Below are 25,578 nucleotides of genomic sequence, written 5' to 3'. Positions count from 1 at the left end.
ATTGTCTATAGCAAAGTATTGCTGTTAAATTTAGAAACAATGGAGCCTGAAAATATTCCTGTATTTTAAGGTATTGATAGGACTACCCTTAAAGGCCTTTTCAGGGCTTGGCTTCTTCTCACTTTGTAATGATAAAAATAAAAGGTTTATTTGTTATCATCTAGGTTCTCTCCCATTGACTTTATGTGGCCATTATTTTTCAGTCAAATATGGTTGTGAACTAATTTGAAGAACCGGTGTTTTTTCTTTTTATTGTTGTCTGGTGCTGTCTGTTCTCTCACCTAAGATGCATAGGCTATAAAGCTTTTCTGGAGCCTGTGAATTGTTTCAGCACACCTCATATTTCACCAGTTCCTAAGGGGAACCAAAAATAACTCACCAAGACCACTATGCAGAGGCTCCTACAGCCACCTACAAGCATCTCCTTCCCTTCTGCAGTCAGTAAGCAGGAATAAGGGGTTCCCCAGCCCCAGGGATGTCAGCATGAGGGGTAATGCTTTGCCAGAAAGGGCTGTGGCCTTACTATTGAGTTCTCCTCTTTCCTCAAGCTTTGCAGCTTACTGATTTCCATACCTGAGAATAACATTTGAAGAAAAGGATGATATTTTTGGAAAACTAGCATTTGACACCACTCTATCTTCCCTACTTATTTAATAACTTTTAGTGCCATGTTAGGATGATGTGTCATAGCTTGGCACTGAAGTAGCATGAACTAAAAAAACCAAATATGCAAATTGTTCACTTATTTTTTACGCTTTCCAATTACATTAGCAAACTTTGGGGGCTCAAATGCAAGGTGGTTTTGGATGTGGCAACCAGTTGCCAAAAACAGATGGAGGAAGTGAAACCAAGAAACAGCGAAGCAAACGGACTCAGAGGACGGGTGAGAAAGCAGCACCTCGCTCAAAGAAAAGGAAAAAGGACGAAGAGGAGAAACAAGCTATGTACTCTAGCACCGACACGTTTACCCACTTGAAACAGGTGAGGGTGAGTCATTTAGAGCAGCCCCCTTTAAAAGTCACGGATAGGCCGGGCGCGATGGCTCACGCTTGTAATCCCAGCACTTTGGGAGGCCGAGGCGGGTGGATCACGAGGTCAGGAGATCGAGACCACGGTGAAACCCTGCCTCTACTAAAAATAAAAATAAAAAAAAATTAGCCGGGCGTGGTGGCGGGCTCCTGTAGTCCCAGCTACTCGGAGAGGCTGAGGCAGGAGAATGGTGTGAACCCGGGAGGCGGAGCTTGCAGTGAGCCGAGATCGCGCCACTGCACTCCAGCCTGGGCGACAGAGCGAGACTCCGTCTCAAAAAAAAAAAAAAGTCATGGATATAGGCTGGGGGCAGTGGCTCATGCCTGTAATCCCAGCACTTTGGGAGGCTGAGGCAGGTGGATCACTTGAGGCATGAGTTCGAGACGAGCTTGGCCAACATGGCAAAACCCCATCTCTCCTAAAAATACAAACATTTACTGGGTGTGGTGGCACACACCTGTAATCCCAGCTACTTGGGAGGCTGAGGCACAAGAATTGCTTGAGCCTGGATGGCGGAGGTTGCAGTGAGCCGAGATTGTGCCACTGCACTCCAGCCTGGGTGGCAGAATGAGACTCCGTCTCAAAATTCAAGGATACGAGAGGTCAAATGCTAAAAGACATCTGGACAAGGAACCTAGTAGACTTTTTCCAAGCAGAATTGCACCGTATACTATTGGCATCTGAAATTTACGGTAATACAAATGGATTGATAGGTGATAGTCAAGATTTTCTTATGTTCATAAGGAGTAGCCTCAGTACCAAGAAAAAAATCTGTCCTCAGTACTTTGTTGTGACTCTGGATCCAAAGAAATGCATTGTAAATTCTATTCTACACCTTTGTAGTTGTTACAGAAAGTGGGAGACAGTTGCTAATAGTGCTGTTGGTGGTACCCAGCCTCAGTTTATGCCCCAGTTCTTGCTGAGCATAGATAAGAAATATGTTTTTCTTGTTAGATGCCTGGCAGCATTCATTTAGTACAAAGCTTATTTTTAAGTCTCAAAGGTCTGTAGTCTCTCTCACTTATTCCAGCATTTTGATTACTTGAAAATTTTAAGTCTCATTTTTCTGAAGCCTTATTCAACAAAGTTGCTTCGGGTCTTAGAAAGTTGAGCTACACTGAGTTCCTTTTATCGTGTACATTACTCTTAAATGTGTTTTTTAATAGCAGCTCTCTCTGCTCCCTCTAATGGAACCAATCATTGGAGTGAACTTTGCGCACTTTCTTCCTTATGGCAGTGGCCAATTTAATAGTGGGAATCGACTTCTAGGAACTTTTGGCAGTGCTACCCTGGAAGGGGTTTCGGACTACTATTCTCAGTTGATCTACAAGGTATGTTTCTCTGCCAAGGTGTTGTCTTGCTTCATCTTTGGGTAACATGTCAGAATTGATAGAGCTTGTCTTGTTTTTGTATTTAGTTTACATCTACTCTTCCAAGTTTTATTAAAACTTAAGTTCAGCTACAGGGTTAAAATTTTACCTGGTGAAGTATTTCTAGCATAAACATTTGAAGTTGTTTTTATAGGTAAGAATACAAATTGCAAGAAATATCTATTATGTACTTCCATGGTAGTGGAAATCCTTATTTCCTTAAAACCTTTATTAACGCTTAAAATGAATTCAAAAATCATTGTAAATGGTGGGGATTTAAAAAAAGTAGTATTTTACCTTGAAAAATGAAATTAAACAATTTTAAGTTTATCTTATATGATAATTTAGGTATTAATTACAACTAATTCCTAGACTATTGTAGGTTTTTTGTTGTTGTTGTTGTCGTTTTTGAGACAGGGTCTCGCTCTGTCACCCAGGCCAGATTGCAGTGGTGCAATCTCAGCTCACTGCAATCTCTGCCTCCCAAATTCAAGCAATTCTAGTGCCTCAACCTACCAAGTAGCTGGGACTACAGGCATGCACCACCACGCCATGAGGTCAAGGCTGCAGTGAGCATGATTGTGCCATTGCCCTCTAGCTTGGGTGACAGAGCAAGTCTCTGTCTCCAAAAAGAAAAAAAAAAAAAAAACCTATCTTAACTCATAAGCTGTTCTCCAACCTTATTTTATCATCCTCATGAAATTCTTTATCTTTGCAAAATTTGTAATTTGACTTTGCACTTGATTTGCATGGTGTTATTGGTAGATGCCAAGTCTCTCCTTGAGAGACTAATCAGTAAATGACAAATTGGTGATAACTGTTAAGCTGGGAGAGGTGTCTGAAGAGGAACTACATTAATGATTTAGTTACTTTAGTAGTAGTATTACTACTGTTGCTTCTTTTAAAGGTCTTAGTCGATCCAGATTCTCATATCTCGGATGTGAGTTGTATTACAAGTTTAAGACCAGAAATTCTTAAGTTTTTCATAGAGCTAAGGCATGTCTTAATGAGAACTTAAAGGATATTTTGATAATATTTTGCAATTTATTGATTGCATTTTAAAGTTATCCTTCACTAGCTGTAACCACGAAACTTGAAGAATTGCATAAATAAAATCAGGTATAAAGGAAATTAGCTTCTTAATTTCAGAGCTTAAGTAGTCAAGCTGGGTAAAGTAAGCAAGTTGATATGTCCATAAAATCACGAGTATCCGTTCCACTAAGAAGCCTCCTGGCCTTGTATGTATTGTTTTCTTGGTGTGCAAGATACATCTTGATTACATTTCTGTAGCCTTGCTTCTATGTGCAAAAAATTCACAGAACTATGTTTTAGCAAGGTCATTGCATATTTGCTCAGTAGCATATAATTTAAATTTTTTGGTCTCCTGCAGCAGAATAATTTAAGTAATCCTCCAACACCCCCTGCCTCTCTTCCTCCTACACCACCTCCTGTGGCTTGTCAGAAGATGGCCAATGGTTTTGCAACAACTGAAGAACTTGCTGGAAAAGCCGGAGTGTTAGTGAGCCATGAAGGTATGATTATAGCCGCCAAATTTCACACCTCGAAGAAATGTGCCTCTGCCAGTTGTGTATTGTGAAATGGCAATAGAATTGTAAAGTTCTACCCGTTTATCAATGTTGACTAAATGTATTTATGATTTTGTGTTTTTGCTTTTCCAGTTACCAAAACTCTAGGACCTAAACCATTTCAGCTGCCCTTCAGACCCCAGGATGACTTGTTGGCCCGAGCTCTTGCTCAGGGCCCCAAGACAGTTGATGTGCCAGCCTCCCTCCCAACACCACCTCATAACAATCAGGAAGAATTAAGGTACAGGTTATTTTTTTCTCAAATAATTTTTAGTTATTTCCTTTTTTTTTTTTTTTTTTTTTTTTTTAAAAAATGGATGTATGTGGCATAATGTCTTTAGGAATAGCATGTAAAAACATTTGAAGAGTAAAGTTTGGTGAATAATCTTCAGGATTTAAAGGTTATAAGACATTGTTACCATTAAACATAGTTTGCATTTTTTTAAGCCTACATCGTATAGAGAGTTAAATAATCTAATAGACATGTAATTATTAGATTATTTAAACTAATTAGGTAATCTAATTAAATAATCTAATTAAATAATCTAATAGACATTAAGGCAATGGAAAATCTCCATGCAACATATTTCAGAAGTCATTGTCCTTTAAAGGCTATTAATGCGATTTATTGGGTTTATTGTTGTTTGTGGATGTCTAAAATGAAAGAGCAGAAGTTGCTATATCAGAGAATGCTGTCGTGGAAGAGAGTTTAAGAACTGTCTGGGGTTTGACCTCTTTGTGTCAGTTCTTTAACTGTAAGATTCTAACTGGGGAGAATCAAGTTCCCTTAGTAGATAATCGCTACCCAACTCTTTAGATCCAGAAGGTTCTTACAACTTCATCAAATAATTATCTCTCCCTTGGAAAATCTGCCCACTACCGTCTATTTGATGAGACATTTATTTAACCTAAGTCCCTTACTTTATTAATGGGGAAACTATGGACCAAAGTGGAGAATCATCTATCCCAATTGAGGATCCAGGTCCTCTTTCTACTGTACCTCAGTAGGTCAGCCTTTCTTGGGTCTCCTGCATGACAGCCACTTCTCTGCGTGAGGAGTGGGAGACAGCAGTTCCACAGGGTTGTGGAACTTAGTCTGAGACCTCACAATTGGCTTAGTAGACTCGAACTTGAACTCAATAGGAGGGACCAGTCTTTTGGTTTTCTCACCTCACTTTATCAGTTAAGAAAAATAAGGGCCGATGAAGTCAGTGGCCAAGTTCTCTCCCATCTTGCCAGTGTAAAGAGCAGCAGCAGGACAGCTGTTTTCCCAGTCAGGTGGATGCAGGTGTGACCATTGCATATGTGCTTGGACTGCTCTTTCCTTTTTTTTTTTTTTTTTTTTTTTAATCTTTTTAAAGTTTTCCTTTTTTATTGTTAAATCCAACCAGCAGCTCTTTCCTTTTCAAGCTACAGGAGTGCTGCCCTAGGCTCAATGATCTGGGATTTTGAAAAGGTGCTTTGATGCTTTCTATGTTACATGCTAATCAGAACATCTTCCTCTTTGGCCGGTCTTCAAACTTTGGTGCTGAAGCTTCGGTTAAAAGGAAACATACCATTTAAATTATTTTGTAACTAAATATTGTTCTTGTACTTTTTTCCCAGTGTGGCTCTGAGCTGATTCATTTGCTGCTCATCGTATAGGTGCTGCCCAGAGTATCCTTAGAGCTGTGTTCATAGATGTCAGCAGGGTTGGTACGGGAAGCCCCCAGTGGTGGATTTGCACACTTTGATGTGTGTGTTTTTGTTTTTTTCAGGATACAGGATCACTGTGGTGATCGAGATACTCCTGACAGTTTTGTTCCCTCATCCTCTCCTGAGAGTGTGGTTGGGGTAGAAGTGAGCAGGTATCCAGATCTGTCATTGGTCAAGGAGGAGCCTCCAGAACCGGTGCCATCCCCCATCATTCCAATTCTTCCTAGCACTGCTGGGAAAAGTAAGAAAAACACTTAACCTTATTATTTCCCTTTACGCCAATTTATCAATGTAAATATTTTGATTTTGAAAATCCATTAACACTTTTTTCCTCTTTTTTTTCTCTCTTTTTTTAAGGTTCAGAATCCAGAAGGAATGACATCAAAACTGAGCCAGGCACTTTATATTTTGCATCACCTTTTGGTCCTTCCCCAAATGGTCCCAGATCAGGTCTTATATCTGTAGCAATTACTCTGCATCCTACAGCTGCTGAGGTAAAAGATTAAATGACTTCTTAATGTTAAACAGTATGTCCCCAATTGTAAAAGATGGGTCAGGTGTCTACCATGAAACACACACAACAGGATCACTGAGGATAAAGGGTCAGAGAGCAGGGCTGATGCTCACTGCAGACCTCTCAGCTGCCTTTGAGTGCCATGGTTTGTCATTGAATTGGTCTCAGCCTACGTCAAGTAAAAAGGGAAATTAGAGCTCACATTTTCTTATTAAAGGATGTATACTTTAGAGAACTCTTTTTTTTTTTTTTTTTTTTAATAGAGACACAGTCTCCCTCTGTTGCCCAGGCTGGAGTGCAGTGGCACAGTCATAGCTCACTGCAGCCTCAAACTTCCTGGGCTCAAGTAATCCTTCTGCTTTAGCCTCCTCAGTAGCTGGGACTACACGTGTGAGCCATCATGTCCATCTCAGAAAAAACTTCTTTGTAACTGTTAACAGAGAAGAAAATTAAGCAGCGAAAAAGAACTTTATCAACAGTAATAGTTTTGCAGAAGCAATAGAAATGTTCTTCAAGTAGCATCTGCTTATATCAAACATAAGTAATTTCCTGAGGATTTTTTTTTTTTTAACTCTGAATTCTGTGAAGACATTTCAGTAGAGACCAAACTAAAAGTCCAATGATGTGATATTTTGGTTATCAACAAAATACAGCAGTAGCAAGACCTTTGTCTGTTCTTATGGGATGTGTCAGAGCTGGAGGGAAGCCCCTGGAAGTAAGCTTTCTGACCACCTGTAGGAACTGACGGGGTCTGTCAGATGTTACAATATCTAAAATAGTTCAATGTTTTCCTAGATATTTAATGTTAATTGGAATCCCTTTATGAGGATTTCTGTTTATAAATTTCTTTTTTTGGATATTGGTTCGTTAGAGCTAATTTTTTTCTTGAGATTCTTTAAGTCTAAATAAAATTTGTTGGATTTTCTTAGAATCTATGTATCATGCAAAGAGGATTTATCCTAAGTGTGTATTTTTCTTCAGTGGTTCACTGTTGCCTTCTGGGTGAATAATACAGCATTTGCATTTGGTTTTAGAACATTAGCAGTGTTGTGGCTGCATTTTCCGACCTTCTTCACGTCCGAATCCCTAACAGCTATGAGGTTAGCAATGCTCCAGATGTCCCATCCATGGGTTTGGTCAGTAGCCACAGAATCAACCCGGGCTTGGAGTATCGACAGCATTTACTTCTCCGTGGGCCTCCGCCAGGATCTGCAAACCCTCCCAGATTAGTGAGCTCTTACCGGCTGAAGCAGCCTAATGTACCATTTCCTCCAACAAGCAATGGTGAGCTAGTGAGCTTTTTGTTAACCCCAAATCCATTCCTGATTCAAAACTTAAGCTTACTCTTTGAGATATCGATTATCTTTTAACAACAGAAAGGTAACATGCTGGCGTATAGTCCTTGGTGAACTCACCATGTGTGGGTGTTCTGTTTGCTGTGCTGTGATTTGACCTCTAGTGCTTTGGCCTGTGTATTCTGTCATGCTGTCACCAGGGGCTATGTGAGTGCCAGCCATCTGTGCAGGCTGCCAGAGGAAGCCTGTGACAGGCTTGCCCTTGAGCAGCTTTTGTTCTTCCTGTCTCCCAACCCCCATCCCACTGCGCCTGGGCCACCTGGTACAGATGGGGCTGGTGACCTGACGCGGGTTCTTTTTCCCGTTCTCCTCTGCTTTCCATCCTCACCTACCTCTTGTTTTACCGCTGCACCAGCTGTATACGGCCTTTCTCTTCCCACAGAGGTGTTCATGCCCCCCATCTCTGAGAATGGAACAACTTCCTTAGACCGACCATGATGTCTCTTTCCTTCCTGCCTCGCTGGCAATCTTAGAAGCGTGCTCAGTCCAGGCCCTGGCTTCCTCCTGTTGGCTTCTACCTGTTTCTGTCACTTTTTCCCTGCTCCTTTTTGCCTTCACACTGCGCCTGAATGATGCTTTCTAATTCCTGAGTCCTTATTTACGTTCTTATCCTTGGCCTTGGCTCTTTCCTCATTTCTGACTCTGCAAGTCACACTTATTTAAAACTCTTATACATATGTCATTGTATCTTTCATAAAATGCTTTTTTACCATCTTAACCTGCAAGCAAAAGTAATATCTGTTTCCCTCTCTGTCTTACTTTGTACTTAGACTGAATAGTAATCTCTCTTGGTTACTTGGTTTTATTAGATTGTTCGTTTATACTGCCATTGCTTTCCCAGCTATTTGAGATAGGCATGTTTCTTTATTTCTGCCCTAGTGTCAGATAATCGACTCTGTAACCATTGCTTAGAAGATAAGTTTTTTTATTAATTAAATAATAATATAAAGTTAATGAACCATGTTATAATGAGTTGATACTGCATAATTTTTCACCATGTGCCACCTTGTGTCATCAGTCAGTTTTAATTACTAACAAAAGTTGATTGCCTTTAGGTCTTTCTGGATATAAGGATTCTAGTCATGGTATTGCAGAAAGCTCAGCACTGAGACCACAGTGGTGTTGTCATTGTAAAGTGGTTATTCTTGGAAGTGGTGTGCGGAAATCTTTCAAAGATCTGGCTCTTTTGAACAAGGTACTTTGCTGTTCCTTTATGACCCCACCTCCTACTCCAGCGCAAATGTCCTTGGCAGTGTCTCTTCAGCATCAGAGAGAGACACCACTTATGTGGTGTGATGGACACATGTTCCTGGTGATGGCACCAGCGTATATCAGACATGCTTGGGGTGAACACCAAAGAGCTACAACAGGCTGTTAGAGGGAATATTATGAGGACTACATATTTTTAAATAGAGTGAACCGTGGACCACATAGTTTGGTTTTGTACATGTATTTTTTCCCTAGCTAAATTATCACATGCTAAATATTGGAACGTAGTTTCCTTTCTACTATTAAGATAAAGAACCACTGTCACTTTTGAATATAACATAAAAACAATGTATACATCCTGTTTTTGTTAAATTTTGACTTGTTGAGATTCCCACACATTTCTCTTTGCGTTTTAGGATTCCCGAGAAAGCACCAAGAGGGTAGAGAAGGACATTGTCTTTTGTAGTAATAACTGCTTTATTCTTTATTCATCAACTGCACAAGCGAAAAACTCAGAAAACAAGGTGAGATTAGGATAATCTCAGCTGATAACAATGTATAACGAATGACTTCTGTGTTCTGGGCATATGGGAGTGAATAAAGATGTGTCCTTGCCTTCATGGAGCTCTGTGTGGGGAATCCAAAGCAGGTGCTGACCCAGCAGAGGAGGAGAGGGTGTAGGGAGCCTTGAGTCGTGCTACCCTTTCAACTTAGTTATTTGACAAAAGTGGGCAGAGTTATGTTTTAAAAGTTCAGTAAACAGAACACTAATATTAAAATCTTTAATTTTACCAGTTTAATATTTTTTTGAGACGGAGTCTCGTTCTGGTCCCACAGGCTGAAGGGCATTGGCACATCTTGGCTCACTGCAGCCTCCACCTCCCGATTCAAGCAATTCTTCTGCCTCAGCCTCCTGAGTAGCTGGGATTACAGATGCGCGCCACCACGCCCGGCTAATTTTTGTAGTTTTAGTAGAGATGGGGTTTCACCATGTTGGCCAGGCTGGTCTCAAACTCCTGACCTTGTGATCCGCCCACCTTGGCCTCCCAAAATGCTGGGATTACAGGTGTGAGCCACTGCGCCTGGCCGTAAATATCTTAATATTTAAAAATTATTTTTATTGATGTTACCCCAATAGGAAAACCTGTTTAAAGATAAAATTTAAGACTATTTGTGCATTTTAAGAGAAAACACTTTGCTCACAGTATGGTGAAAGAGGTCTGCTTTACTTGATTTTATGTAATTTGAGTGTGTCCAACTGAATAGTTGATACAAATGATACGTTTGTAATCATGTTTTGAAGGAAGCTTTTCCTGTACAGTAATACTGCCAGTCATTCCTCCATCCAGGTTATTGCTCTGGTATGTCTTTCACAGAAGAACATTCTGAAGACTTATTTTTAACAGGTAGTTGTCTGTAGTATGCCTGTAATAAAATCCAAGCTAGATGACAAATAAATTTAGACCTTAAAATATATCAGCCTCAATGCAAGAAGGATTTTTTTTTTTCACCAGATAGTTTAAGTTGGTGTGCAGTCCCTGCCTGATTTGGTATGAGGCATGTCTTTTTTCGGATACCTTGTCAGGATTGGGGCATGTGAAAAGAGGGCAGCCTGTGGGTTGGTGTTTATTAGTTTATGATACTCTGTACCATAAAGTAAATAAGCTATTGGAGATTTCCCCTCAGCTCAACTGTTTCAGCAGCCAGATCAGAGCTGAGAAGCCTCAGAGAAAAGTTAGTATAGTTCATATGTTGACAGGGGCTCCTTCCCTTTCTCTGACATTTACACCAACTGATTAAGCCTGAGATTAACAGATGTGAATTTTAGAGTGGAGATAAGCTCTCAAGAAATGATGCTGCAGCGTTCTTATTTGGTTAAACAAAAAAACACTGTTTCATTGTACAAGACAGCATTGTGTGTGTGTGTGTTTTGTTTTTTTCTTTTTCTGATTTTAATATAGTTAGAAAGGGGATTATCCCAGAAAGTGTAAGAGCAGAATATTCTTCAGAATTACGGCTTTGTGGAAAAGGCCTCGAAAGGATGCGGCACAGCTGCCATCACCCGCTCTCTATCCCTGTGCACCTTAGAGCATGGTCAGCTTCTGCGGTGCATGAGCCCCCAGCACTTACTGCTGACTCTCCCTCTGCCCCTCAGGTCACCCATCCTCTTCAGTCATACTGCTCAGCTTCTTGTCTTAACAAGAATTGCTTTTCGGGCTTGTGAATTATTTTTCTTTGTCATGGTTTCTTTATGTTGCCCAGGAATCCATTCCTTCATTACCACAATCACCTATGAGAGAAACGCCTTCCAAAGCATTTCATCAGTACAGCAACAACATCTCCACTTTGGATGTGCACTGTCTCCCCCAGCTCCCGGAGAAAGCTTCTCCCCCTGCCTCACCGCCCATCGCCTTCCCTCCTGCTTTTGAAGCAGCCCAAGTCGAGGCCAAGCCAGACGAGCTGAAGGTGACAGTCAAGCTGAAGCCTCGGCTAAGAGCTGTCCATGGTGGGTTTGAAGATTGCAGGCCACTCAATAAAAAATGGAGAGGAATGAAATGGAAGAAGTGGAGCATTCATATTGTAATCCCTAAGGGGACATTTAAACCACCTTGTGAGGATGAAATAGATGAATTTCTAAAGAAATTGGGCACTTCCCTTAAACCTGATCCTGTGCCCAAAGACTATCGGAAATGTTGCTTTTGTCATGAAGAAGGTGATGGATTGACAGATGGACCAGCAAGGCTACTTAACCTTGACTTGGATCTGTGGGTCCACTTGAACTGTGCTCTGTGGTCCACGGAGGTCTATGAGACTCAGGCTGGTGCCTTAATAAATGTGGAGCTAGCTCTGAGGAGAGGCCTACAGATGAAATGTGTCTTCTGTCACAAGACAGGTGCCACTAGTGGATGCCACAGATTTCGATGCACCAACATTTATCACTTTACTTGCGCCATTAAAGCACAATGCATGTTTTTTAAGGACAAAACTATGCTTTGCCCCATGCACAAACCAAAGGGAATTCATGAGCAAGAATTAAGTTACTTTGCAGTCTTCAGGAGGGTCTATGTTCAGCGCGATGAGGTGCGACAGATTGCTAGCATCGTGCAGCGAGGAGAACGGGACCATACCTTTCGCGTGGGTAGCCTCATCTTCCACACAATCGGTCAGCTGCTTCCACAGCAGATGCAAGCATTCCATTCTCCTAAAGCACTCTTCCCTGTGGGCTATGAAGCCAGCCGGCTGTACTGGAGCACGCGCTATGCCAACAGGCGCTGCCGCTACCTGTGCTCCATCGAGGAGAAGGACGGGCGCCCAGTGTTTGTCATCAGGATTGTGGAACAAGGCCATGAAGACCTGGTTCTAAGTGACATCTCACCTAAAGGTAACGTCTGCCATTCACATGCTGTGCAGAGCTACTTACTCTGATGTGAGGCTAATGAATGTATTTTGTCAATTTTCCATGTTTGTCTCATGTTCGTTTTATATTTTATAATGTGTATTTTTCATTTACAAATAGCCAATCTTTGTGTTCTCACACCTTGCTCTCTTTGCTCTACAGTTGTCTAAACACTTTCATAGTCAATATATCTTTGAACATAAGAGTTGGTGAAGTAAATCCGAGAATGATTTGTAGATAAAGGTTGCCTGTTATTTGCATTGGGGACCTCCTTTTTCTTCTTCTTTTTTTTTTTTTTTTTTGAGATGGAGTTTCTCTCTTGTTGCACAGGCTGGACTGCAATGGCGCGATCTCAGTTCCCTGCAACCTCCGCCTCTTGGGTTCAAGTGATTCTCCTGCCTCAGCCTCCCGAGTAGCCTGGCTAATTTTTATATTTTTAGTAGTTTTTAATTTTGTATTTTTAGTATTTTAGGGGTTTCGGCATGTTGGCCAGGCTGGTCTCAAACTCCTGACCTCAGGTGATCCGCCTGCCTCAGCCACCCAAAGTGCTGGGATTACAGTTGTGAGCCACCGTACCCCGTGGGGACCTCCTTTTTCTTAAAGTCAGTTTCTAGAAGGCAGGAATGGCATCTACACCATACTGTATACATTGTCTTAGGAACATCAGATATTACTTAAGTTTAGAGACGGAAATTAAACAGTTTGGATCTCCATGGTTAAGTCTAGATTGTCACTTTTGCTTATGTAGAAAGTACACAAAAGTATGTGGAGCTGCTTTCTTAAGTTTAGCACTTAAAAAAAAAAAAGTCTGAAAATACTCTAAAGATAATTCCAAAGAAAATATCAATTTAACATTTTAATTTAAATCTGAAGGGAAAGGAACATACCTATAGACATTACCAATTAGACTAATCATTTTAAAATCTGGTATGTTATATGGCCAGTATGAAAGTAAATGAACTGTTTGCATGAATTCCAGTTACATTAAATTTTTTCACTTTAATGTCCTTAATCTATTATTTTCCCCAAAATTTAGGTCTTTAAAATAAATTGCTACCGTTTAATAAACAGGTTCGTTAGATTATTGCCAAACAGATGTATTAGATTATTGCCCAGCAGGATTTATTTGGAAATTAGTAAATCCTTGTGAGTGGTTATTCTTCATTTTGCTCTTGTTTTTTATACTGTATCCTATTTCCCATAAAAATTATGTTTTTGTCCCTATGTAGGTGTCTGGGATAAGATTTTGGAGCCTGTGGCATGTGTGAGAAAAAAGTCTGAAATGCTTCAGCTTTTCCCAGCGTATTTAAAAGGAGAGGATCTGTTTGGCCTGACCGTCTCTGCAGTGGCACGCATAGCGGAATCAGTGAGTGTCTTGGTCAGGCTTTGAGATTGGAATTGCTTTCCTAACTCAGTGTGACCACTTGAACACATGCCATAACATTTTTGGCACTCTTCAGAAAGTGACTTAGCCTGTGGACTAACCCATTTCTCTTAGAGGAATAAGACATTGGTGATTAATCGGGAGAGCTTAGTACGTGTTGGTATTCACCCAGTTGAGGTAGTTAACAAACTTCAGGTTCTCTTCCAGGCTGGAGGCAAGCAGGGGTGAAGGACACCAGGCTTGTCACATCTTCTGGGTGTGCTGGATGGGTGAGGACACTCTCCTCTTCCCTTGCCTTTCTAAAGTTTCTCCCACCTCAGAATGTCAGTGTGCCCATTTCCTGACACTTGGGTATTTATGGTGAAGTCACTAGAGGGCAGTAGATTGCAGCAGCACTGATTTATGTCCTCTCTCGACATCTCTGCTTAAAAGATGACAAGCCTGTTTGTCAGTGAGTCTAACGGAACCCTATCTACACAATGGCTTTAGAAAATTGTATGATTCTAAGGCATTGTTTTCAAGAATAAAAATATCATTGGTGTGTTTTCTTTGGACAGGCAGAGGAAACCCCAAAAGCCACTGAGTAATGTGCCTAATTATTTTCTTTGGAATCGCCCTGCCTAAATGATACTTATCTTTTATGACTATAGAGAGATAAATTTTACAAGCAATGTATTGCAGAAAAGACCTTTAACATGTAAATGACTTTGAGTGAAGCTTGAGTTAACACCTATGCTTCATGCTCCCAGGACATGGAGAGCAATAACCTCATCATATCAGAGTCAAATGGAAAGAAGTGAGAAACGATCAAGAAAGAAGCCATATAGATGATTTTTAAACTATTCTTAATTGTAAAATTCCAGACAGAGATATAAAAGTTGGCATTGATCCAGGTGAAAGAACTAAACGCGAATCACCACATGCCCTGTGTTTGTGGTTATTGTGTGTTTCAGTCAGACCCTGAAATCACACAAGCGTGTGTATTGGTCAGCCAGTGTGTGTTGCATGGGCTAATCTTTTTCTTCAAGGAGGATTTGGCAGGGTTTACCTAAGTTTGGCTTTGAAACTGAATTTGCATACTCATATTTAAGTAGATCTACCTGCAGGCCGATAGTGTTAACATAAGCTAGAAGACCATTTTATTATCGGGGAAAACGCTGATGAGTTATTTCTGTCATGGGCCATCCTTTGACCAGCTTGAGACTGTCTGTAGTCTCCATCAGATGGGTTGACTTTGTGTCTACTTTGCTTCTTTTCAGCTACCTGGGGTTGAGGCATGTGAAAACTACACCTTCCGATACGGCCGAAATCCTCTCATGGAACTTCCTCTTGCCATTAACCCCACAGGTTGTGCCCGTTCTGAACCTAAAATGAGTGCCCATGTCAAGAGGTTTGTGTTAAGGTATTTTGTTTTAACTTCACATAGTACAGCCCAGGGTTTCTAGGCGTATTAGTGGTTTCTTGTGCTTGATTTGTCTGCTGCTTACAAACCCTGCTGTCTGGCTGTGTATGTGCCCAACTACATAAGAGAACTCGCCGTGTGTCTCTGCTAGGCAGCTTTCCATGTATGTTTCTGTCAGTAAGAATTTGAGTTAACCTGGTTTTGGGCATTACTCAGAGGTATCTTCAGTTTTCCTTTTATTTTTTTCCTGTTGATATGCCATTGTCTGCAGGCCTCACACCTTAAACAGCACCAGCACCTCAAAGTCATTTCAGAGCACAGTCACTGGAGAACTGAACGCACCTTATAGTAAACAGTTTGTTCACTCCAAGTCATCGCAGTACCGGAAGATGAAGACTGAATGGAAATCCAATGTATATCTGGCACGGTCTCGGATTCAGGTGAAGAAATACTTTGTGTACAGGAAGTGGAGAGTCTAGCAATCTGAAGTTACTGATATCCAGTATGTGAAAATGATTTCACATAGCTGCAGGGACAGAAACATGTTTTCAAAATCATATCAAATCCTGTCCTTTCATAACACTAGGGATTTAATATGTAGTCTTGGAACTTGGTGATTGGCTTCCCCAAATGGAAAGCAGACCAGTGGAATCCACGTCTTTGCATCTTGTTGAGAGTTCCTGGGAGGCAGGTAGCATTGTAATTTGCACACACTGGATTTGTGGAGTGCTCAGTAGAGCTGTTTCAAGCACTTGAGAGAAATACAAATGAAAATATTTTCCAAAGGTACACCAATTTTGGAAGTTACCTTATCTTTTGGAGGCTACCGTTTCATGAAATCATTGCACGTTTTTTGGTAGACTGTGGACTATCTTACAAGTAAGGCTGTGTACAGGCTAAGCATTTAAGTTTACACCTATAGTCCATACTTCCTGAGCTGCGGACCCAAATATCCAAATGCCTGTTCAGCATTTTTATCCTTGGATGTCTCAGAATGGAATTACAAAGCTCTTACTTTGTCAAACTTGTCCAGCTCCTAAACCCTGCCATCCTACAGGCTCCTTGCTGAGTGATGTTACCGTTTGTGTACATTGGCCTTAGTACCGCCAGATTAAACCTAAAGCATCATCAAGTTCTGTTTTCTCCTAAAAATTCTCTCAGATCCACTCTTAGGTTTCCCAGCCCTATCTTGAGCCACATCTCACTTGCCAGTACCACTGCAGGCCTGACTGTCTCCTCCCATCCAGTTCCTTCGCAGCAGCCAGGGAAGTATCTTTACCATATAAATTGGATCAGCATTCCTTTGTCTGTACTCATTCAGATTCTTGTTCCTTTGTTGGAACCCTTTTACTCCTCAATAGAAGTTTGTAGGATCTTCTCTTTATTGATATTTGGACATTTCACAGAACTACACCTCAGTGAAGGTCTTTTTGTTGATTGCTTTCCTCCCTTGATGAACCCTTTCAACTTGGAGCATTGTGACCTTCCGTCTGACAAATGTGTTTTGTATTCATTCTTTTGCAAGTTCTGCCCCTCTGTTTCCTCTAAAACCCCTGAGATTCAGGATCTCAAAAGTGTGGACCTGAGACTAGAAGCAGCAGTGTCACCTGGGAGCTTGTTAGGACGTGCAAGTTCGGGGGCCCCAGCCCAGCCTCACTGAATCCAGCTCTGGAGGTGGGGCCCCCTGGATGATTCTCATGCATGCCAGAGAATAATTTCTGTCTTATATCCTTTCTCCCCTTCTGTTTTTGGTTTCCTTGTCTCTCTGTTCTTGCTGAGACTTCTTCTACTTTATCTGCTAATCTTTCTTGTCTATTTTTAGAGATTAGCTACGAGCCCTTTCTGCTCTTGATCTTGTTGTTTGATATTTTGTTTTTACATTATGAGTGGAGTATCTGTGTTTTCTCTGCTGTTGCCCCTCTCTGTTGAGTGTCTCTCGGATTCTGTGTGTGAATTAGTGCTTTGCCTCTACTCCTTCCAGTTCTAGCTTTCCCCTGCTAAGTCAATTACTTTTCATTTTAAATAGTCCATTCACTCTTACACCCATTCGTGTTCTTGAGGAGTGTGCTTTCACTGTGATTTTAGTGGGTATCTTAACTGTGTTCAACCTGTCATCTTTAACCTGAAGCATTTTTGAGAGCTCTGGTTTCTGTCTCTTTACTCATTTCATCCTGCCACCCTCCCATCTGTCCACCTCCCTGGGGATCCTGTGGATGATCTAATATGTATCCTGTTTTTCTGTACTAATATCTTAGAAATATATACACTTTTATGTACATATATAAAAATGGAATCATGTTATATTTATTTTTCTCCATCTTCTTTTTTTCCGTAATACCCAGAGGTCCCTCTCGATCACCTGAGGTAGCTTCATTTCATTCTTTTTAATGGTTACATGATGTTCCACGATGTTGATGAACTGCAGTTAAACCACCGCATTACTGATGAGTGTTTATTTTATTTATAATTTTTCTCATAACAAACAGTGTTGCTATATCTTGTACAAATATCACAATGAATTAATAGTTTCACTCCTATGGAATATATTCCCAAAAGTAAGGTTTCTGTGTAAAAGCGTGTGTACTTTTCATTTAAATAGATATTGCCAGTTTTCTAAAAAGGCTCTCATTGCACACTTCTTCCTGCAGCATGTGAGACTGTTTTCTTGTTTCCCATTTGTAGTTGGTGTTACTATTTTTTTGTTTAGTTCGTCTGATAAATATAGACTGATGTTGTTACCTTAATTGAATAGGCAGCTTTTCATGTCGGCCATTTGGATTTGCTTTCGTAGGAATTGCGTATTCATATCCTTTGTCCGTTTTTCAATTTTTGGCAATTTACACTATTCAGAATTTTCCCCTACAAAATATCCTTTGCCTACCAGCAAGTATGACATCTTTTTTCTTGTAAAAGTTAATTTTTATATAGACAAACATACATAATTTTCTGTTGCATCTAGTCTTGGTCAAGACCCTAGATTATATATGTATTCTAGAGTTTTTCTTGCATAACATTTTAAAAATATAATTTCGTTTTCTTCCATTGGATAACCAGTTGTTGAAGGGCCATTTAGAAGTAATCCACTCATATGTAACTGATTTTCTTTCTTCTTTTTTGAGACAGGGTCTCACTTTGTTGCCCAGGCTGGAGTGCGGTGGTACAATCTCAGCTCACTGCAGCTCCGATCTCCTGGACTCAAGCAATCCTCTTAACCTCAGCCTCCTGAGTAGCCAGGGCTACAGGCGCATGCCACAATACTTGGCTATTTTTTAAAAATATTTTTTTAGAGATGAGGTTTTGCCATGTTGTCCAGGCTGGTCTTGAACTCCTGCACTCAAGCAATTCACCTGCCTTGGCCTCCCAAAGTGCTGGGATTACGGGAATGAGCCCCTGTGGCTGGCCTGAATTTTTTTTTGTTTGAGACGGAGTCTTCCTCTGTCACCCAGGCTCGAGTGCAGTGGTGCAATCTCGGCTCACTGCAACCTCTGCCTCCCAGGTTCAAGCAATTCTTCTGCCTCAGCCTCCCAAGTAACTGGGACCAAGGTGTGCACCACCATGCCTGGCTAATTTTTTTTTTTTTTTTTTTTTTTAAATAGAGATGGGGTCTCACCACATTGGCCAGGCTGGTCCTCAAACTCCTGACCTTGTGACCCGCCCACCTCTGCCTCCCAAAGTGCTGGTATTACAGGTGTGAGCCACCGCACCTGGCCTTTTTCTTCTTTTAACCCCACGAAATCTTGACTATAAACTGAATTTTAATACCAGTTACTACTATACGTTAAATTTTCATACATGCAGGGATCTATTTCTCTTTTCTGAGATGGAGTCTCACTCTGTCACCCAGACTGGAGTGCAGTGGTGCCATCTCGGCTCACTGCAACCTCTGCCTCCCAGATTAAAGCAATTCTCATGCCTCAGCCTCTGGAGTCTCACTCTGTTGCCCAGGCTGGAGTGCAGTGGCATGATCTCAGCTCACTGCAACCTCTGCCTCTGGGGCTCAAGCAATTCTCTTGCCTAAGCCTCCCTAGTAGCTGGGATTATAGGCACGCGTCACCACGCCCAGCTAATTTTTGTATTTTTAGTAGAGACGGGGTTTCACCATGTTGGCCAGGCTAGTCTTGAACTCCTGACCTCAAGGGATCCGCCTGCCTTGGCTTCCCAAAGTCTTTGCTGGGATTATAGGCGTGAGCCACCACGCCTGGCCCATTTGGAATCTCTTCATTTCCACTGATCTTGTTTATTCTTAAAGCAGACTGTATTGATCTCCATACATACTTTTTGTGTGTTCTGGTTCATTCACTTGTGAGTTGTATCTGGAGTAGAACAGATAAAGATGCTTGTTCAGAGGATAAATCAGTTCACATACTAAAGTCTCTCACATGGCCCTTCCCACCGTGTGCTCCCGGATGTGCTTCATGAGGACGCAGCTGGGGCAGCACATGGTCCTCCTAGTAATTCCGACTAGAATGCAGTTGATTTCTGCATTCCAGAATTCAATTCAGTTCTAGAATTGCATTCTAGTCTAGTACTTCTGATTCAGTTGCATCTAGTCTAGTACTTTTGCATTCAGTTGCCTTCTAGTCAGAATTAAGTGCAAAAACCCAAAATTGGGTCAAGAAAATACAACTATTTATGGGAAAGACCCATATTTTTTTTAGTATGCCTCTCTACAAGTTGTGCTACCAACCTAAAATAGTGCACCTGGCAGGCCACCAGCACGGGAGTACAAGCTGCGCAGGGAGAGCTGCTTCCACTTCAGCCGGTTCAGACTTCTTTCCCAGCCTCAGAAGTTTGTATTAGTGAAAAATTTACCTTCCCCAAGAGCTTCATTTGTTTCCAACATTCCTGATATTTACAGCAGAGTGACGTTTCCTGTGTCTGCTCTTTGCCCTGGCTCCTGGGAATCTCAGAGCCAAGTCTGAACCCTGTTTACAGTATCAGTGATTGGTTATAGTTAGCCCGATTTCTATGTTACTAAATTTATTATGTCTTTTTTGAAATAGTATTGGGGTAAAATAAACACCACAAGTCAATAAGCTTATTTAGTTGGTGGGAACTCAGCTATCTCATCCGGAAGGTTAGATAGCCTAATACATAAGGCAGCCAAGCCACAGTATTACTTTATACATAGACCCTAAGAATTTAGTGCTAAAAAAGACAGGAATAAGCTAGTGATGGCATAGTTTTAAGTAGTGAAAATGTCCAATTTTTTAAATTTCAGAAAATAGCATATTCAAAAATGATTTGAGTTCAAGTGAAACTTAAGTATGGCTTCTAATAAGACCCAAGGGTAAAACCTTTGTATGAAAAAGAGAAAAAAGACTTGTTGTCACATACGTTGGAAGTATGTCAACACTTTTTTTTTTTTAGGGGCTGGGCCTGTATGCTGCTAGAGACATTGAGAAGCACACCATGGTCATTGAGTATATCGGGACTATCATTCGGAATGAAGTAGCAAACAGAAAAGAGAAACTTTATGAGTCTCAGGTAGGTGTCTGGTCCCTGCGATTGTATAAACAGCACCATCATCCTCTCCCTTTCTCCATGCCAACCAGACACCCTGAAAGGCAGAATGAAATCTGTCATGCTGCATTCAGCTTTAAACAAAAGCCATATCTGTATATTATTGTATTTTTATCAGTTTTATCTCTTTCAATTGGTGTTATGGTTTACTTTGATAGATAACCGTAAATTAATGAGCCTGGCTTCACACACAGCCTACTGATTCCATGCTTTCCATCCGTGCCATGTAAATGTCATCTGTGCCTAATGAATATCCACAGTAAGGGTGATCAGGGTGCCGTTCGGTTTCGACTGAGTCCTCCTGGTGTGGATAGGAACACAGAGGGGAGTTTCAGGTCGACATTGATGACTGCTTGACTTTTCCCTCAGAACCGTGGTGTGTACATGTTCCGCATGGATAACGACCACGTGATTGACGCGACGCTCACAGGAGGGCCTGCAAGGTGAGACAGCGAGGAACCTGACGGGGGTGCTTTTGCTCATGGGGCCAGTGCTGGTGGAGAGAACACAAGCCACGGGAAAGGCTCTCACTGCAGCCTGGCCGTGATTAAAAATTCAGAGCAAATGAGTTTTGAGAATTTTTATTTAAATTTTACATTTGTGCTTCTACCAATGGGCAAATAGAAATTTAATTAGCAAAAACTGCTTTCTCAATAAATGGGAAGTTTTTAAAGCTGCTTATAGCTGTTTTACAATATAGTTTTCTGACGTGGTGGCTTGCAGGTATATCAACCATTCGTGTGCACCTAATTGTGTGGCTGAAGTGGTGACTTTTGAGAGAGGACACAAAATTATCATCAGCTCCAATCGGAGAATCCAGAAAGGAGAAGAGGTAAGAGTCTGAGCGATTACATCTGCCATGTTGTTCAGATCCTGGGCGAATAGTTCCCTCCTCACACAGGTAACTTACTCACTTGTTTCTCAATTCTTTGTTGTGATAAAAACTCTCTCTGTAGTAGGCCAGATGTTCCCACCCTGTAATATTTCACCCTTCAGGCATTCTAGTTCCACCTTCCTCCACATGGCAGCTCTGTGAGCATTTGCTGTCACTTCTCCCTTCCCTTCTGTGCCACGGGTTCAGCATCCCCATGGCACCCAGGTGGTATCATTTCTATGTGCCACAGGAGCCTTCTTTATCCCCTTAACCTGGACACAGTTTGGCAGTGTCCCCTCTAAAGAGCATCCCCTTCCGTCTCCAAGAGGGCCGTGGCTCCTGGGATGGCACTGTTGGGCTATGGGCGGCCAATCTGGGCAGCAGTGCTGCTGAGGATTGTGTGCTCACGCTGACAATCAGTGCATGCTTAACCGAGTGCCCACATCGACACATTCTCCACCAGTTCAGGTAGGGGTTGTTGTCTTCAAAATGCCGAGTGCCAAGCTTGCTATTTGTCTCCGTGCTCTCAGAGGTGACTCTGGTCCAGCGTCTCACCCGTTGGGATTATTATTGGCCTTAATTGCTGCATTTGTTTCCCAGCTTGGTCTTTCCCACTGTGATTCAGGTACCTTGGTTCTGGAATTGGCATTTCCTGGAAAGCTGTCACTGAGCAGCAGGCTTGGTTTCTGTAGGAAACGTCCCGCATTTGGGGAGTGAGGCACCTGAGTGACTTGACTTTGTTGGTGCTCCTCTCCCTTCATGAACATAGCCATGGGATTCGTGGGATTCTATCCGTATTTTGGGTCTTTGCGGAATCTCCTTTCTTAGTCAAGAATAAGGATCCGACTAGACCCAAGGCCCATTATACATCTCAAAGTAACATGTGTAAATAAGACAGTGTGTGGGAGCCCTGGCATGGTGCCAGTAACCAGTGGCTACCATGGTGGTCAGAAGAGACTGAGCTGAGCCCAGGGCCACCTGCCCCCTTCCTACTTGAGTATTCTTGAGTAAATAGTTTAATGTGAGCCCCTATTTTATCTTCTGCAAGATGGAGAAAATGACTTCCTTACCAGGCTCTTGGAAGGACTCAGCAGATACCTGAAAGAAAGCAGTGGAGTCACTGCCAGGAACAACTCAGTAACGCTGGCTTCCTTTCTTTCTGTGTAGAATCTTTCCAGCTAGTGGCTCGAATCATTTAATCAGAAGAGACCTAGAAATTACCGGGCCTCCCCTCCATTTTGCAGCATCGGGTCTCTCTGGGGTGGTGGGGGTTGCAGGGGCCACGCAGTGAGGCTTGTACCGTGGGACTCACACAGACTCCCACCTACCTTGAGTGGTCTGAGATGTTCATTTGGTGACCTCTAAATAGAAAGACATCCTTTCAGTCTTGAGTGAGGAAAAATGAAAGAGGGAAAATAGTGTCAGCTGGCAGTTCATCTCACCCAGACTTGCAGGCCCCATTCAGTAAATCAGGGGAGGTGAAAGCCTTCTAGGTTTTAGGGTGAGGGGTAGGAAAGCAGTTGCCCTTCCAGTCCCCTCCATCCACTTGCAGGGACAGCATTATGAAAAGTCACAGAAATACAGCTCTCTCCGGTCAGGCTCCCCTTTCTCAGATCTGGCTGTTTAAAAATACTGCCTCCCTCATTTCCTGTGTGCGAGCACAGTGCCTCTTTTCAGGGTTCCCCAGGGTCCCATGGAACCTCAGGAAATCAGGTCTTCCTTAATTTACGTCTGTTTTGTTTGCTGGTTTTAAAATGCAAGGGAGATGGAGGCAGAAACGCCATTGCCTTCCTTGCTGTCCTTTCTTACCCTGTGTCTTTGCCGTGGGCAGCTCTGCTATGACTATAAGTTTGACTTTGAAGATGACCAGCACAAGATTCCGTGTCACTGTGGAGCTGTTAACTGCCGGAAGTGGATGAACTGAAATGCATTCCTTGCTATCTCAGCGGGCGGCTTGTCCCTAGGAAGAGGCGATTCAACACACCATTGGAATTTTGCAGACAGAAAGATATTTTTGTTTTCTGTTTTATGACTTTTTGAAGAAGCTTCTGGGAGTTCTGATTTCCTCAGTCCTTTAGGTTAAAGAAGCGCCAGGAGGAAGCTGACAGAGCAGCGTTCCTGAAGTGGCCGAGGTTAAACGGAATTACAGAATGGTCCAGCACTTTTGCTTTTTTTTCTTTTCCTTTTCTTTCTTTTTTTGTTTGTTTGTTTTTTGTTTTTTTGTTTTTTTTTCCCTTGTGGGTGGGTTTCGTTGTTTTGGTTTTTTAGTCTCACTAAGGAGAAACTTTTACTGGGGCAAAGAGCCGATGGCTGCCCTGCCCCGGGCGGGGGCCTTCCTATGAATGTAAGACTGAAATCACCAGCGAAGGGGACAGAGAGTGCTGGCCACGGCCTTATTAAAAAGGGGCAGGCCCTCTAACTTCAAAATGTTTTTAAATAAAGTAGACACCACTGAACAAGGAATGTACTGAAATGACTTCCTTAGGGATAGAGCTAAGGGATAATAACTTGCACTAAATACATTTAAATACTTGATTCCATGAGTCAGTTTATTGTAGTTTTTGATTTCTGTAAAATAAGAGAAACTTTTGTATTTATTATTGAATAAGTGAATGAAGCTATTTTTAAATAAAGTTAGAAGAAAGCCAAGCTGCTGCTGTTACCTGCAGAACTAACAAACCCTGTTACTTTGTACAGATATGTAAATATTTTGAGAAAAAATACAGTATAAAAATAGTTATTGACCAAATGCTACCAGGCTCTGCAGCAGCTCGGGTGCTTATAAAATGTTCATAGGGATGTTACAATATAATTTTGTGTTATAAAATATGCCATTATAATTATGTAATAACCAAAATTTCAACCTAGAAGGTTTGGGGTTTTTTGGAAACTGCAGTCTATTAGTACTTAATGGTTTTATACACCTTACTTCTGACAGAGCGGGGCGTATGCTACGACTACAACTTTTATAGCTGTTTTGGTAATTTAAACTAATTTTTTCATATTATATTGTTGCATCCCTACTTCTTCAGTCAGGTTTTTTTGTGCTTACAATTTGTGATAACTGTGAATAACTGCTTAAAAATACACCCAAATGGAGGCTGAATTTTTTCTTCAGCAAAAGTAGTTTTGATTAGAACTTTGTTTCAGGCCACAGAGAATCATGTAAACATAATAGGATCATGTAGCAGAAACTTAAATCTAACCCTTTAGCCTTCTATTTAACACAAAAATTTGAAAAAGTTAAAAAAAAAAAAAAAGGAGATGTGATTATGCTTACAGCTGCAGGACTCTGGCAATAGGGTTTTTGGAAGATGTAATTTTAAAATGTGTTTGTATGAACTGTTTGTTTACATTTCTTTAATAAAAAAACACTGTTTTGTGTTTGCTTGTAGAAACTTAATCAGCATTTTGAACCAGGTTAGCTTTTTATTTTGTACTTAAAATTCTGGTACTGACACTTCACAGGCTAAGTATAAAATGAAGTTTTGTGTGCACAATTCAAGTGGACTGTAAACTGTTGGTATATTCAGTGATGCAGTTCGGAACTTGTATATGGCATGATGTATTTTTATCTTACAGAATAAATCAATTGTATATATTTTTCTCTTGATAAATAGCTGTATGAAATTTGTTTCCTGAATATTTTTCTTCTCTTGTACAATATCCTGACATCCTACCAGTATTTGTCCTACCGGGTTTTTGTTGCTTTCTGTTCTGTATAATAGTATCTAATGTTGGCAAAAATTGAATTTTTTGAAGTATACAGAGTGTTATGGGTTTTGGAATTTGTGGACACAGATTTAGAAGATCACCATTTACAAATAAAATATTTTACATCTATAAGAGCTGCCTAGAGCTTCTCTGTTAACTCCTCATATTCAAATTTGAGCTCTTAAATTGATGATTGTCTGAAGTTCACTGACCATCTGATATATCTTTCACAGTTAGAGTGTTGATGTGTAATCAACTTGGTTTTCTTAGATTTTCAAATAAGTTTAGATGTAAATTCATAATTCATTCTAATTATGACACTTTTTCCTTCCCTTCAACTGAATAAAGAAGGGAACTTCTGTATCTTTTTAGGGTGTTTACCAAATTTAGAATATCCTTGGTGCTTTGTTCAAAGCCTGTTTTTGTTTAATTGGTAAATGTAGTCTTGGTTATGTTGTGTTGTTGTATTTTTTCTTTCTTTTTTTTTTTTGAGGCAGTTTTTCAGACTTACTCTATGTGGTAGACT

At 41.1% G+C, this 25,578-nt stretch overlaps 1 protein-coding gene across 11 annotated transcripts in view; it reads left to right on the top strand.

Annotated features, from left to right (window-relative positions):
* Nucleotides 1-25,503, top strand: part of KMT2C (lysine methyltransferase 2C) — a 312,192-nt gene extending 286,689 nt beyond the window's left edge. For 6 of the 11 annotated variants that reach the window (XM_058428262.1, XM_058428277.1, XM_058428284.1 and 3 more), the window contains 17 exons: nt 772-981; nt 2,196-2,360; nt 3,790-3,931; nt 4,079-4,226; nt 5,743-5,921; nt 6,038-6,174; nt 7,229-7,478; nt 8,605-8,744; nt 9,175-9,282; nt 11,021-12,140; nt 13,385-13,521; nt 14,799-14,941; nt 15,213-15,381; nt 20,312-20,428; nt 20,834-20,907; nt 21,188-21,296; nt 23,170-25,503. In XM_058428262.1, the coding sequence (XP_058284245.1) occupies nt 772-981; nt 2,196-2,360; nt 3,790-3,931; nt 4,079-4,226; nt 5,743-5,921; nt 6,038-6,174; nt 7,229-7,478; nt 8,605-8,744; nt 9,175-9,282; nt 11,021-12,140; nt 13,385-13,521; nt 14,799-14,941; nt 15,213-15,381; nt 20,312-20,428; nt 20,834-20,907; nt 21,188-21,296; nt 23,170-23,262 (3,441 nt within the window). In that variant the 3' untranslated portion in view covers nt 23,263-25,503. The remainder of the gene's footprint in view (nt 1-771; nt 982-2,195; nt 2,361-3,789; nt 3,932-4,078; nt 4,227-5,742; nt 5,922-6,037; nt 6,175-7,228; nt 7,479-8,604; nt 8,745-9,174; nt 9,283-11,020; nt 12,141-13,384; nt 13,522-14,798; nt 14,942-15,212; nt 15,382-20,311; nt 20,429-20,833; nt 20,908-21,187; nt 21,297-23,169) is intronic. The other 5 variants (XM_058428289.1, XM_058428273.1, XM_058428265.1 and 2 more) reach the window with 4 other exon arrangements.
* The last annotated feature ends 75 nt before the right edge of the window (nt 25,504-25,578 follow it).

This window comes from Hylobates moloch, unplaced genomic scaffold (genome assembly GCF_009828535.3).
Source record: "Hylobates moloch isolate HMO894 unplaced genomic scaffold, HMol_V3 SCAFFOLD_1, whole genome shotgun sequence".
Classification (NCBI taxonomy): domain Eukaryota; kingdom Metazoa; phylum Chordata; class Mammalia; order Primates; family Hylobatidae; genus Hylobates; species Hylobates moloch.
The sequence above is the reverse complement of the archived record's forward strand: the minus strand, read 5'-3'. Positions and strand labels throughout refer to the sequence as shown.